Source organism: Ciconia boyciana, chromosome 6 (assembly GCF_034638445.1).
Source record: "Ciconia boyciana chromosome 6, ASM3463844v1, whole genome shotgun sequence".
NCBI lineage: Eukaryota > Metazoa > Chordata > Aves > Ciconiiformes > Ciconiidae > Ciconia > Ciconia boyciana.
Genome location: NC_132939.1, coordinates 11526623 through 11540765, shown reverse-complemented (window position 1 = coordinate 11540765; position 14143 = coordinate 11526623). Strand labels below are relative to the sequence as shown.

The window sequence follows — 14143 nt, the reverse complement described above, 5'->3', positions numbered from 1 at the left end:
GCTATGTCCAGTTTTATCAGGCAAATAAGGAAGCATTAAAACCTACCCCAGGCTAAATTGCAAATTCTGTAAAGTGGGTGAAACGTGATAGAAAGAGGCTATAAACACGATGGCCTGAACTTTCAAAGGTACTTGGGACTTTGAGGCCGTTTTTTCTCTTTTTTTTTCTTTTTTTTTCCTTTTTCCTCCTCCTTCTGTAAGATGTAGGGGTATATTTTCTTTTGTTTCGAGAAAGTGTTTTGGCACCATTTAAATTTCTGTTCATGGAAACCCAAGAGAAGTCAATTTTTCTTGCAAAGTAAGACAGTGCCAAAACAGTTGAGTATAATTTCCGGAAGGAAATACTTGTGAGGAGCTATCAGAAGGCTTCTTGGCTTTCTGATGGGACCATTTAGCTCAGTGCCTTGATTTCCTGCCCTTTTGGAGGACAGGGGCTGGCCGGGCAGAGCAGCTGGCCTTCCCTAGCTGGGGTAGGAGAGGGGAAGGGCGGCAGCCCCCAGCAGTGTGTGGGGAGCGGGAGGTGGGCCCTGGGCTGTGGGGATGGTCTTTGTGGGTGGGGGCAGTCCCAGGAGATCTGTGGGGAGTTTGGAGAAGAGGAGCAGCAGCTGTGGCCCATCAGAGCTGTTCTCCTGACCTGCTCAGTTCTTGAGTGGAAAAAAAAACCCAAGTCTGTCTGAAACAACTGGGTTAATAGCAGTTCTGTGGTATCATCCCTGCGATTAGGGGTCTCATCCACGATTAAGCTGTAAATAGAAACTGCCTTATTAATAATCACTGGCTTTAAGTAGGATGACCTGTAGAGGCAGGGTCCTTCACCACACTGGCCAAAAAAAACCCCAGTCCAAAACAGAACAACAGAAAAGCTTCTACGATCAGAGTTCGAATGTGTTGTTACTGAGATGTTAAGTCAGACCTTCAGGCTGAGACCCGCGTGTTACGTCATCAGTATGTCAGTATTTCTGCTCTCGTGTGGTTTCAGATGTGAGGTGCACACATGCAAAAAAGCATTGCAGTGAGGACGATAACATCTTTTGATGGGAAGGAAGTAATGTTATGAAAAAACACATAACCGAGGAACTGGGAGGCACTATAATACTCTATTGCAAATAAAGCTGCTTATTCAGTGTTGGCATAGAGAGTTCCTGTTTGGGGTAGTACAGTAACCTATGTTTGTGTATTAACTTTTTGGAGGAGATGACAAATCTGACTTGGTTCTTTATGCTGTGAGATGTGGGGTTGCCATTCATGCTCAACGTTCCAATCTAGAGAGTTGGAGTATCTAATCCTACGTGCTCTCTCCTTGCAGGACTATATTGATACCGAGTTGCTCCTCTGTGCGGAAAATGTGAACCAGAGCAATTTGCTGTCCTATGCCAGAGAAGCTGCTGACTTTGCAACCAATTACCAGCTGCCTTCCTTGGATTTTGCAATTAATCACTATGGGCAACCAGATGTAGCAATGTTTGATTTTACTTCCATGTATGCATCTGAAAATGCTGCGCTAGTGAGAGAGAGGCACAGACATCAGCTCCTGGTAGCACTTGTTGGAGATAGTTTGCTTGAGGTATACCTTGGAATGTCTTCCAAGTAGTCTTTTTTTTTCTTTTTTTTCTTCCCTTAATCCAGCTATTCAGTCTGCCCTCCAAAATAAACTGTCCTGTCTTACATGTCCTGAAACAATGGTACCTTCTTTAGAATAGTTTTTTTTTCCTTTTTTCTTTTTTTTTATGCCATAGTTTATGTCATAACTAATGCTTGGCTGGCAGTCTCTGGCTGAGATCCTCTTTTGCTTTATGCAAGTTGTATTTCTGTCTGAAAACTGTGAGCTGTGTGTCCTCAGCTTGGGTGCATGGCACAATTTTCCTGACTTCCATCGTAGAGAAAAACTTGGTCCAAATTTTTATTGCAGTCTCTTTGCCTTAATATGTTATCTTTTTCTCTTTCTGAAGTGAAAAGTGTATGTTGCAACTAATTTTTTTTTTTTAAACTCATGCTGACAGCCTGAAGTGTTTGAAAGGATAAGTCCAAAGCAAAATTAGGAGATGAGAAGGCATCTTTTTTCCCTTTTTTCCTTGACTAATTCCTGAGTATTGAGTCTTTTTTTTTTTTTTTCCTCAGCATTTACCTTTTGAGGTTAAGAAATTTGTTTTTAAATATAGGTGTTAAAAAAAGAAAAAGTGAAACCGGTCTTTTTCATTACCTAAGACTTGGAGAGAAACATGTGAAAACTGCAAGAGTTGGCTATGTTGTATTTTAACTCTTTCTGGGCTACTTTTCTAAGACAGTATGAAACCCTAGACTCCAAATTCACATTGCAAGTTACTTTTGTAATAAGACCTTAAGAAATACAAGGAATTGAAATATAAATGCTTCTTACAGCCCTTCTGGCCAATGGGTACTGGCTGTGCAAGAGGCTTCTTAGCTGCTTTTGATACTGCATGGATGGTGCGGAGCTGGGCTCAAGGAAAACCCCCGTTAGAAATCCTTGCTGAACGGTAAGCGCTGCTTTTGTCTTCTCCATCATTTCCTGTGTTTTCAAGAGTTGCAGAATTGGTAGAAGGCAGTGGAATTCAGAATGCCAACAGGAGAAATATTCTTTACTGCAATGGCATTGGTTTGAAATTATCCCTTTCTTCAGGTTACCAAACAATTTACTATAGCAGCAGGCTGTTGCTCTGTTAGCTTCTGCACACTAATACAGAGATCCAGCAATGTGCATGACATGGATTTAAATCACTAATTTAAGTGTAATGACTAGAATTAAGGGTCGTCCTTAAGGAAATAAACCAAAGATACCTTGTGTCAAAAGACTAACACTCCAACCATCTCAGCACCTGGGTTTTTTTTTAAATTAAAAAAAAAATAATTCTGAAACAAGACTAAATAAATAACAGCTTTCATAGTTGGTGTCTGTGATTTTTAACCCTGCGTTTTAACTTAGTAGCCCTGATGACCTCTTTAGTTAGACTGATAAATATGTGGCAAAGGAGAATTGCTATAATGCTGCATCATAAGCTTCTTTATGTAATGTCTTTTTGACCAGAGCAAACAATCTGTTGTTAAGTACACCAGCAATCCTGGCGTCGCCGTGGTCTCATGGTTGAAGTTGCTGACTTTGGTCCTGATGGCAACAGCCCTGCTCTGCTACAGCTGCCCAGGCTGTTTCAGGGCAGATATGTAATAGAAATAGTCATGGTTGTGGTAATGCAAGTAGAAACGTTACCAAGTACAGTGCTTTGAGAAGTTTTAAGATAGAAGCCTGTGGGATGACTCAAACACAGCATAGTCCCAAATGGAAAATTGAACAGCATAATAAAAAAGGCTGTGGTGGTTATAGGAATTGCAGAATGACGGGATTTAGTGCTGTTATGTGGTAAAGAAGTTACTCCTTGGGTGGACGTTAAAGCAAAACCAGATGACTGAATGATGTAACCTCCTTTTTTTTTTCCTCCTCTTTTTCTTGCTCGCTTCCTGCCTCAGGAAAATATGGGCATAAGTTCTAACAGTCTGTCTTTTTGTTGTCCTTTTTCTGTCTGGCATTCTTCTGCTGAGTGGGGATAAGAAATGGGATGGAGGCATTGTGCATTTAGTGCATAACACTTGTCCTGGCAGAATCAAAATAAGGTGCAGGTAGCTGAAAAAAAAAACAAACAAAAAAACCACCAAACCTCTTTATATAATAAATATTTATTTTAATCAAGATCTCTTGCATCTTTTTTTCTCTATAAGAGAGAGCATTTATCGACTCTTGCCTCAGACTACCCCTGAGAATATTAACAAGAACTTTGACCAGTATACCATTGACCCGGGAACAAGATACCCGAACTTGAACTCAAGCTGTGTTCGACCTCACCAGGTCAGTACTTAAAAGGCTTGCTTGTGAAATCACAGTTTGTTTTTTGTCCAGGAGAAATAGGGCCACAAGTAGTGCATAAACAAAATCTTCAGGAGACTCCTTAATTTAGATCCAGCTGTTGATAAAGTTAACCTAGAAAGAAAACACTTTTTTTTTCTCTCCACACAATTCTAACATTATGCTGCCAATTGCTTTTACTTGTAGGTGAGACAATTGTATGTTACCAATGAGTTACAACAGTGTCCTCTTGAAAGAGTAAGCTCCATTAGAAGATCAGTGAATCTCTCAAGACATGGTATGTGACATCTCATGTTTGCCTTGGCTTACTATTTGGAGCCTTCTGAGAATACAAAAACTGATCAAAATGTTTGCTTTCCATTGTAACCACAGAGTCAGATATCCGACCCAACAAGCTTTTGACCTGGTGTCAGAAACAGACAGAAGGGTACCGGAACGTTAATGTCACAGACCTGACTACCTCCTGGAAAAGTGGCCTTGCGTTGTGTGCAATTATCCATCGCTTCAGACCTGACCTCATGTAAGTGACATCTGTAGATCTTGTTGAGTGTAGGATACATTAAGAATTTACCAAAGTATAGTGTAAGACCAACCAGAACAACATTGATAGTCTACAGTCCCCTTTTGTTGCTAGTTTTTGCAAGGAGGTGCACACCATTGCAAGGTTTGGGGGATGGGGAGGGTGGGGTTGTTTTTGCTTTGTTTTTTCTGTATGTCCTTGCATGCCATTTAAAATTAAATATATATGCTTTCAAAGAGCTAGGAAGGCTTTGAACTTTATGACTTATGATCATGTTTGTGGGAGTCACATGGCTATTTAAGACAAAAATTGCAGTGCTTGGAGAATGTGAAAGTTGCATTCCCGGGTCCCTGGAGACAGGTTTTTAGTGTATGTTTAAAACCACAGCCATAGTGGCACTGTCATGAGGTGCAGAAAAACCCGGATGAGCCTTAAATGAGCCATCCTCAGTGTGTGGTAGTGGTTGGTGTGACAGTCATGTAGGGAAATGCTGGGCCATGGAGGTGCACAAGAGATGGTGGTTTTGCACAAGTCTTTGTCCAGAAGAGCATAGTGCCCTTGCACGTGGGCTATACAACAAGGGCTGGCCCTTGAAAATGAACTGCTTTAGGGATTGAATGTAAGCCAGCATTCCCCTTTGACAATGTTTCTGGGGTCCTAACCCTACAAGACATGACTCCTTATGTATGAATATTTTGTAAGGTTCCTCGGTTAGATACAAGAGGGTCGGTGTGTAACAGGTGTCAGGAAATGGCAGTTGCTGGCACTGGGTTACTGGGACTGCTTGATGCAGTTGGTGGTGGGGTGACTCTTCTGTGCTCTCACCAGTCTCCGGAATGCAGCGGATGCATTCTCTTGCCTTCGTACACAGGCCTAGGAGTCATGAATGAATTATTGTCAGCCTCCCTTTATTGTGGATAAAGTCGTGGATGAATTATTGTCAGCCTCCCTTTATTGTGGGTAAACGAAAGAAATGATTGAGCTCTTTTATGAGGTGTGATAAATTGGAAAAAATAGGAGTGATACCCAGGGTGCTTGTTTGTACAGCTTTGCCAGACGAAGAGCTAACATTCAAAGAATAAGATATTTTTTGCCTCGGGTTAGTTTAAAAAAATGGGAATTATGGATGGCTTTGTGGATATAAGGCGGGGAGAGAGAGTGTAGAAAGCAAAGTAATCTTTGCTGTCTGTGGAAAGTATGTCTCTTAAGCACTGCTCTCTCTAGAAAGTTGATAGATTTATCTTCCTGACCTAGCAGATGTCCTGCTGTTTAATTAACATTGTGTTCAGATCTTGTTGGCTTTTTATATTAAATGGGACTGCTGAAGGACTTCGCTGGATGAAAGCGGGGCAGGCAAGAGAGGCGGCTGCCCGTGGGCTGTGGGCAGGGCTGGGGCGGAGGGCTGCCTGCAGACCCCTGGCTCCAGAAATAGGCAGAACGTGTGGGTGAGGGGGGGAGAGAGAAATTCTTTGGGGGTTCAAAACCTCACATTCCTTATGAGGAGAAAGAAACTACCCTGCCTGGAGCTTTGTAATTTATTCACATGTTTATTTTAATCATGAATTTTGGAAGCTGTTCAAGGGATCAGAGTCTTAGAATAGGTCCCATAGAAAATGGATTAGAGAATGGATAATGCAGTTCCAGATGTGTGATGTACCTATTTAGTGCACTGCTAAATCCAGTTATGACATGGACAAGAGGTCTTCATTCAAACTGTGCGTGTAACACCTGAAAAAGAAAGGTAGTGCCTGTGCATCTGTGTGCACGCACATATAACATGTTTGTTTCATAAAAGGCTAGCCTAAATTTACTCCTCCTGGCTTTGGTGATTTATAGAACTAATCAAAACTAAAAAGTCAATTGCTAACAGGTGAAATCTGTAGTACCACAGCTGTATTTGGAGAGGAAAAAGGTTTCTTAGCACTTCTGAGGAGGAATTGCATTTTTCATAAATAAGGGAATCCTTTTTCATGGGACTACATCAAAATCCAGTTCAGTGAAACAGCGTTTAAATTACATTTCTGGCAAAGCCAGGATTTGTAATAACGGGATTTGTATGAGACTTTTACCTTTGGCACTGTGTAGACTCTGTAGCTTTGACCCAGCAAAATGCCTGTGCCCTCATTCACAGTGCTGTTCTGCACCTCTCCAACGGGCAAGGGAACACTGCATGTTTCCGAGGGGAGCAGAAAGCAAACCGCCACTGATGCCAGTGTGTTGTCCCCACAGCGACTTCGATGCTCTGAACGAAGAGGATGTTGTCAAAAACAACCAGCTGGCGTTCGATGTTGCTGAGCAGGAGTTTGGGATCCCCCCTGTGACGACGGCGAAGGAGGTGGGGTCGGCCGGGGAGCCCGACAAGCTCAGCATGGTCATGTACCTCTCCAAGTTTTACGAACTGTTCAGGGGCACACCTCTGCGGGCAGTAGGTAAGCTGAACCCAGGCTGCTCCTAATTCTTGCAAGTTTGGGGAGCAGAAGCACTTCATCCAGGCTGCTTATGAGCACTGCTCTTGAGCCAAGAGTTCTTTCCCAGCTGAGTCTTTCTGGCATGCGAGCATGCCTGCTTCTGTCTGCAAGAGTTACCTTGTGCTTAAAAAAGGAAAGAGGGAAAAACGTGATTGAAGACCAGGGTTTTGTGGGTCCTTGGTGGTTTCAGAGAACAGGAGCAGCTGGATAACTGCAGCTTGACATCATGAAGTTCATGTATCAGGTCGTTAGAGTGATTCTCTGGTAAGGATGACTGCATACAGCACGTCCATTCCTGGGTGTTTCTCTTCCTTTCTTAAAAAGTCACCCTACGTTGTATGTGTTTACTTTTGTTTGCCAGGGTTTCTTATTACCAGCACTCAACTGGAAAGTTCTGGCTTAGTCAAAGTATTTAAAAAAGAAACCTGAATAAATATCCTAAGCAGTCATTTTTTGAACAGATGCTGTCGACAAGCAAAATGGAGAAAATAATGACCTTTGTTCAGCAAAATCATCGAACTTCATATTTAATAATTACATCAATTTAACTTTACCAAGAAAACGAGTACCAAAGGTAAGTTGTGAAGGAAGACTTGCCCTATAAATCTTTCTTTTAAACAGATGAAAATAAACTGTAGGCTCAGAAATAAGGGTTTTATGTATATCCTACTATTAAAAGACCTGCAGAAGGAGATTTTTTGAGCATAGTAAAAAAAGTAAAATAAGATTTCAGAGTAAATAAAGCTAACACACACACGCACACTCAATCCTTATGATGTTTGTAAGGATAAAACTGAAGCATTGTCAGTGTCAAATTGCTGAAGCGTTAATAATAGTCCCAGTTAAGCGTTCTCTGTAAATGCAAGATTTCGAATCACAGTGAGAATTTGGGTGTACTTGAGAAGAATTTGGATCCATTGTCCATGCCAATCTTCTTCAGTGTAGCTAAAAGTGAGGGGAGGAGGAAGTTTTAATTGGTGTGTTTATAAGTTGTGGTTTTCAACTTGAAATTTTTGAGATCTTGGCTCCATTACCTGTATTGTCTTTTATGTTTTATTTTTGGAAATTTTTCAAAAGGTGTTTTTAGGAAGTTTTATGCAGTGCTAGATGCTAACTTTTATATTCTTGTTGGGGACACTGTTTTTGGGGGGGGGGTTTTGTTTGGGGTTGTTTTTTTTTGAGATGGGAAAGTCTGGAATTTTTCTGGGCTATTTCTGCCTTTAAAGAAAAATAGTACTGTAGTTCTGTATTCCTAGAGTTAAATATACAGCTATAATATGTATCAGTTCAAATGATCATCAGTATCCTAGAATGCTTATTGATTGGGTGGGGGTGCTGTTTTTTAACTAAAGCAGTGATTTGAACAGTTTGTGGATACTGTCAAGGTTTTGGACAAAAGCTTTCAAATCCTTATAGACGTATAAAGCCTGCAACGGTGACAAACAGTGGGCAGGTTGACTAACATGACTCTGAGATAATGATCTCTTAGTCATACCCATACACTTTTCTCTCTTGGTCACTTATTAATGAAAATTTATTGACATGCCCAGTTTATGTCCCTGTATAAAACACATCCATGCCCATACATGTTGTGATTAAAGACTTCAGGGCCTTGAAGAGTTATGGAGACCTGAGTTAATACTGTCTGGCATAGGAATGTATGCAGTGAGAGTATTGTCTATGTGTTTCTGAATGGATTATAACTTCAAAAGTTTTACATGATTTAATTTAAAAGTTGCTCTAATGAAATTATTCAGTAATAAACTGTTTCACCTTCTGCCTATTCATTAACTTGGTCCTCTTCTGAGAGGAGACCTTGAGGAGGGGCTTTGCTTTCACAGCCAAGCCTACCTTCATTTTAACTTCAATTTAAATGGGGAGTGTCTGCACAACCTGGCTCAGAGGCAGCAGTGTCTCAAGTCCAACTGTTGCAGATTAACCAGCACAAGTTAGACAGCAGCATGTACTCCTCCACCAAAATGAATTTAACTTCTGCATTTTCTGAAACACAGCTTAATGCGAAACTGTTCCAGGTTTTGAGTTTCCTGGGCCAGCCAGAAACTGTATATCAACTACGATGATTCTCTGAAGTTTGTTCTTTGTTTTTTTTTCTTTTCTTTTTTTCTTTTAAACAGACCTCCTTAATGCTTAACTGTATTGCTTCATGTACACCTATGCAGAGTTTTACCTGCAAAAGTACAGATTTCCTACTTCTTTTGGAATTCAGTGTCCTTAATAAAAGTTCAGGTGTACATGTATGTACTGCATTTCTCAGTATTTTAATATATTGCTTTTTAAATTTGTTGCTATCTTGTCTTCTCAGTTTTGGTAGAAATGTGATATCCCCCCCCTCCCCCCCCTCCCCCCCACCTGAAGAATTACTCTAGAATTTCCAGATATTTCCTAGACTGACTTACATCTTGAATATTTTCCATTCACAAACACATTTTCAAAAGCTGTGGACAGTCAATTGCCCAGTAACCTCATATATCCTTCTCAGGAAATAACTTTTCCCTGCCATCCACATATACACAAAACCAAGTGACATGTTTCCCAGCTAACCAAGCAGTGAGAAACCAAATAGGCAAAATAAACATTGCTTTCTCTTGTGGATGACTTCTTTAGAAGAAAAACCTTTTTCATGACCACAATGTTGTTGTTTTTCCAGGAGTTATTTGCAGAAGTAAGTAGACTTTTAGTAGCGGGGAGAGCTTTCCATTACTAAGCCGTACAGCCCTCTGACTAACCTCCCGTCATGAAATAAGCCTTCTGTCATAACAGGAGATATAGTTCTTGGCACTACATGAAAGCATGAGGTGATTTGCTTGACGGGCCCCTTTGGTTTCACACTAAAGGGGCTCGTTTGAAAGGAGAGTGGAAGCGATATTTTCCAAATCAGCTTGGGGAGCAGGACTGTCAAGACCTTGTTTTGTACGAGGCTTTGCAGCCCTGTCGTGGATGGGGCAAGGAACTTAGCAAGAAACACAGTACTCGGTTTAGGACAGAGACTTGCGAGTGCCGTAACTGTCTGAAACTAGCTGGGAAATTAAGCTTCTTGGAAAGCAACTACTTGACTTAAGAGTTTGGCTGTGGCTTCAGTTTTATGGTTCTTTCCCCTGCAAAAAGTGGTGTTGAGCATTATCCAGGCATGACAGTAGGAGAGCACTCGGATATCACAGAGTCCAAAACCAGCCGGGATAACAGAGTGTCGCTTACTAAACTTTCCGCACCATCTAGTTTGTCCTTTTATTTGGCTGGAAGAGAGATCCTTATCTGGGCGCAGGTTGTGAGAGACCAGGAAGCGGGGGTCTGGAGCTGGTGTAGCTGTTCTGGCAGCGCGTGCTGGGCTGGATAATGTTTTCCATTCTCCTATGAGTGTCAGCTAGGCTGGACAGGAACCGAGATTTCCTGTGCTCCAGACTAATAAATGAATGGAGGTGTTTACACAATAAAGGGCACAATCCTTTTTCTTGGAGTTTTGCTAGGCAATTAAATTGCTTTGTCTTTCACTTCTTTGTAAATATGTTAATTAAATCCTTTATGTAAGATTTTTGAAAGGCAACATCTTGTTTGCTCCATTCGACTTAGGCAAATTCTGCTTTTATGTGGTACAGATTATTATGCAGAATACATTGTGCTGTATGTTGTTCACTATTCCTTGGTAGACTAATGATTATAGGCAGTGTAAAGCTAGGTTGCTGAGAGCTGGTGATTGAAAGACAATGTACCAAACGTACAAAGTAATCAAAATACTGTCGTCTGATTCTTTTTGGTGTTTGCCCAGAGTTGTTTGGGATTACTTCTGTTCACTGCGTAATGATTTATTATAAACAGTGTATATGTTAAAAGGGAGCCTGTATTCTTTGATCTTTCTCTCTTTATTCTTTTTGCTTTTTTTAAGTTGGCTGAGCAATCACTAAGTTATTGCATGGGCAAATGCAAATAAGTGGAAGGTAGTTTATTGTTCCTAAAATATAACCTAACATGACATTTATCGGACAAAAAATCTCTCCATTGTAACAGTTCTTCAAGACTGAATTTAATAAGAACTGATACAAATTTTTAAGCATTGACTATTTTGCAAGTTTGTGCAGACTGAGTATGAAGTATTATTTATTGTTTGTGTAATCTCTAGTTCAGTAAAATAATTGAACATGTGCATAGCTTGAGCACAAAATAGGCAATTTGGTTGCTTAAGTACTGTAATGTAAAGCTATAGTCAGAGAGATGAACCTTACAAGGGAGACAGACCTTTAAGGCAGACAACAATTGCTCCAAAAAAGGAGATACATCTGCACTAAGAACACATGATCTGCACGCTGATACCTAGGTTAAGAGATGTGGAGGCTATAGTGAAAGAGTGAGGGTTTTTTTATTTTGTTATTTATACGGAAACCAGTGTAGTCTAGATTAAAATTCACAGAATAACTGATGCTGTAATGCCTTTTTCTTCAAGGATGTGCTAGTGGTTTGTGAACTATAAACTCTTTAGTACTGAAAAAGGTAAGCACCAGCGTTGTAGAGCCTGTGTTCAACCGTGTACGAGCATGTATTTTCACCCATCAGAGTCCGGTGGGCGTTCCCAGTCAGGGGTTACAGGGCAGCTTTTACATACGCGATAACTGCCACGAGGGCCACCGGGCTCCTCGCACGAGGAACGATCCTGCTGGGCTGGGGGGCCCTACGGAGGTGTGCCAGTGCAGTGAGGACCCCCGTGTGCTGGCACTGTTCACCTGTGTTTGCCTGGTGTAACAGAGGCCAGACCACACTTTCCTGGTTATGAAAGTTAATATCCTGGGAGGAACTGCTTGGGTAAATCTGGTAACTGGTGCAGTAAACCATAGAACTTGTTTTGGCTTTACTCTTTCAGGTTGAAGGGAAAACGGAAGAAAATGAGACTAACAAAAGACGTCGAAAAGGTCTTTTTGGTGTCTTCGAGGAGGTTGGTGTTCAGTGGTGTCGACACATATCCAACTCCTTGATGAGCACTAGAGCTGAGGAAGCAGCAGAAGTTGAGGGGCCAGGGCTTGGCCTCTTGTTCTTGGGGGAAACAAAAAGCCTCTCCCCTTAAAACCTCGAATTTACTGTGGTGTACACTAAGGAAGAGCTAAATTTATTTAAATCATTTGGTAGGGAGAAGAGCATTTCCTAAATTGTACTGGTTTTCTTTCTGACCCAAGAACATCTAAGGTATTGGGTTTTTTTTTTCCTTTTCCCAACTCAGTTATTTAAACAAATTTTTGTTTGAAGAGTTTGCATTGCAGCTTGGTTCCCAGCCCCTCTCTGATTAGTTACCTTTGTGATTCTGCTTTATCATCACCAGCACCAATTCGTGTTTCCTTTTTACTGTGCTCTGGGACCAAAGAAAATGTTTTTTTTGGTGACTTTTGCATGCTAAACAGTGCCCTTTTTAATACACTGTAGACTGTATTTCCTTTTACCCTTTGCTGATAAGGATGTTATCTCTCTCTTTCTCTCTCTTCCTGAGTGTCATAGGTAAACTCGAGGAAAACATAGTTTGTTGTTTCTTTGCAGGCTTCAGGCTTTTCAAGCCAAGGGACAAATGCTGGGAAAGAACAGAGTGATGGCAGAGAAGGAATGAACCAGAATAAAGTTAAATCAATGGCAACTCAACTGTTGGCAAAGTTTGAAGAGAATGCTCCAAATACAATTTTTAGGAGGCAGGTAGGTCATAGATGAACATAAAAGTAATCTCTGAAATTAAACTGTAGTCCCTCCTTGTGAACGTGATGCAGATTTCCAAGGGAAAAAATTGATCTGTTATGTGTTTGAAGTGGGTTGTCTTTTTTTATACTTTATGTAAATTAAAGGTATTCCTGTCAATACTTAGTGAACAAATATGACTAATATAGATTGACTAATGCGTATTAATATAATGTATTAATATCTATTATATTAATAAAGTGTAGTGGAACTGCAATGTCTAGAAATCTCTTGTAAGCCAATCTGTAGAATTTTTGCTTTGTGTGGAAGTCCAAGCTGGCTGCATATAGTATTGCAGAAGGACTTTTTTTTCCTGTATTCTATGAATAAAGGACACTACATATCCAGTGGAATCTTTCTTTGTGGAAAATTTAGAAAGCATAAGAAGGGAACCTGATCTTTTGCAAGATGTGTCCGGCTGCCATTTCCATTCCTAAAGTAGGCATAATGGAATGTATTTGTACATTCCACAGCATTTTCATTGTTTGTTGTTAGTGTGACTAGTGGTGTTTTAAAAATAATCCCATGCTGTTAAGGTAGGGGTGATAAGCTCAAAAATCACACTTCACCCAGTGAGATGGTTTGAGTCAGCTGAGTTTGGATCTGTCACCTAACAGATCTGAAGGAAGGATGAACAAGGTGTTGAGGTTCTGTCAAGGGTGGTGGCTTTCTTAATTCTTTGTGCTTGTATCCATTTGTTTATTTACATATTTAAGTCCTCCAGAAGTGTAGGCTTTATAGATGTCAAGTGACTTTCTCAGTCCATGAACACTGTTGTTTACGCTCTACCTGGCTACTTGTCAATGCCCTGAGCTTTCTGCGTGATACGAGTGCAGAGGTTTGCTTGGCCATGTTGAGGGAAGCCTCAATGCGTTACCTTTATGGTTATCTTTAAGATCATAACCTCTCTTAAAGAATACTGAATGTGTTGAATTTTAAGTATATCTTTGATGGTAGAAGGGGTTAATAAAATGAGTAGGTGACAAAAATCTGCAAAATGTGTTGTTAAACTCCATAGTAATGTGTTTTTAAAAGCAGATTTTATTTCTTTCTGCCTCAAAAGATCCTTGAATCCTATTTACTGTCTTCCTTTTTTGTTTTTTCCACTCTGTCTTTATAATTTTAAAAATGCTTTACAAGGAGCTAATAGATAGACCAGCCCTGCTCTCTTCTGACTCTCCTGTTAATCCTCGCTTTGCTAAACCTAAGGATCCAAGTCTTCTTCCACCTCAACCAAAAAGGCAGGTAGGAACTCATATGGGTAGCACCTGACAAGCACACTATTTCTCTTACTGCTGGGAACTCAATGTTATTGTGTAACTACAGAATATATAAAACAATATTTGGATGTAATCTGCAGAGTTAACAGATATATTTAGCTGAGGATTGTGAAAACCACATTAAAGTTTAAGGCTATTTTACACCTGTTTGACCAGATGAGAAAACTATTTGAAAGAATTAGTAACTGTGTGGAAAAAAACCTAAAAACATAGGTGTTGATTTCTCTGTTATCACATCTAGGCTCCAAATTGTATAAATATAATTACATAGCTACAT

The 14143-nt window shown here is 40.4% G+C and overlaps 1 protein-coding gene across 19 annotated transcripts in view; it reads left to right on the top strand.

The window, feature by feature from the left end:
* The window catches only part of MICAL2 (microtubule associated monooxygenase, calponin and LIM domain containing 2), a 135651-nt gene that overhangs the window by 50174 nt on the left and 71334 nt on the right, over window positions 1-14143 (top strand). For 15 of the 19 annotated variants that reach the window (XM_072864933.1, XM_072864925.1, XM_072864929.1 and 12 more), the window contains 10 exons: window positions 1307-1564; window positions 2380-2495; window positions 3730-3856; window positions 4061-4151; window positions 4247-4394; window positions 6624-6823; window positions 7324-7436; window positions 11733-11804; window positions 12398-12547; window positions 13727-13831. In XM_072864933.1, coding sequence (XP_072721034.1) covers window positions 1307-1564; window positions 2380-2495; window positions 3730-3856; window positions 4061-4151; window positions 4247-4394; window positions 6624-6823; window positions 7324-7436; window positions 11733-11804; window positions 12398-12547; window positions 13727-13831 — 1380 coding nt within the window. The remainder of the gene's footprint in view (window positions 1-1306; window positions 1565-2379; window positions 2496-3729; window positions 3857-4060; window positions 4152-4246; window positions 4395-6623; window positions 6824-7323; window positions 7437-11732; window positions 11805-12397; window positions 12548-13726; window positions 13832-14143) is intronic. The other 4 variants (XM_072864930.1, XM_072864928.1, XM_072864931.1 and 1 more) reach the window with 1 other exon arrangement.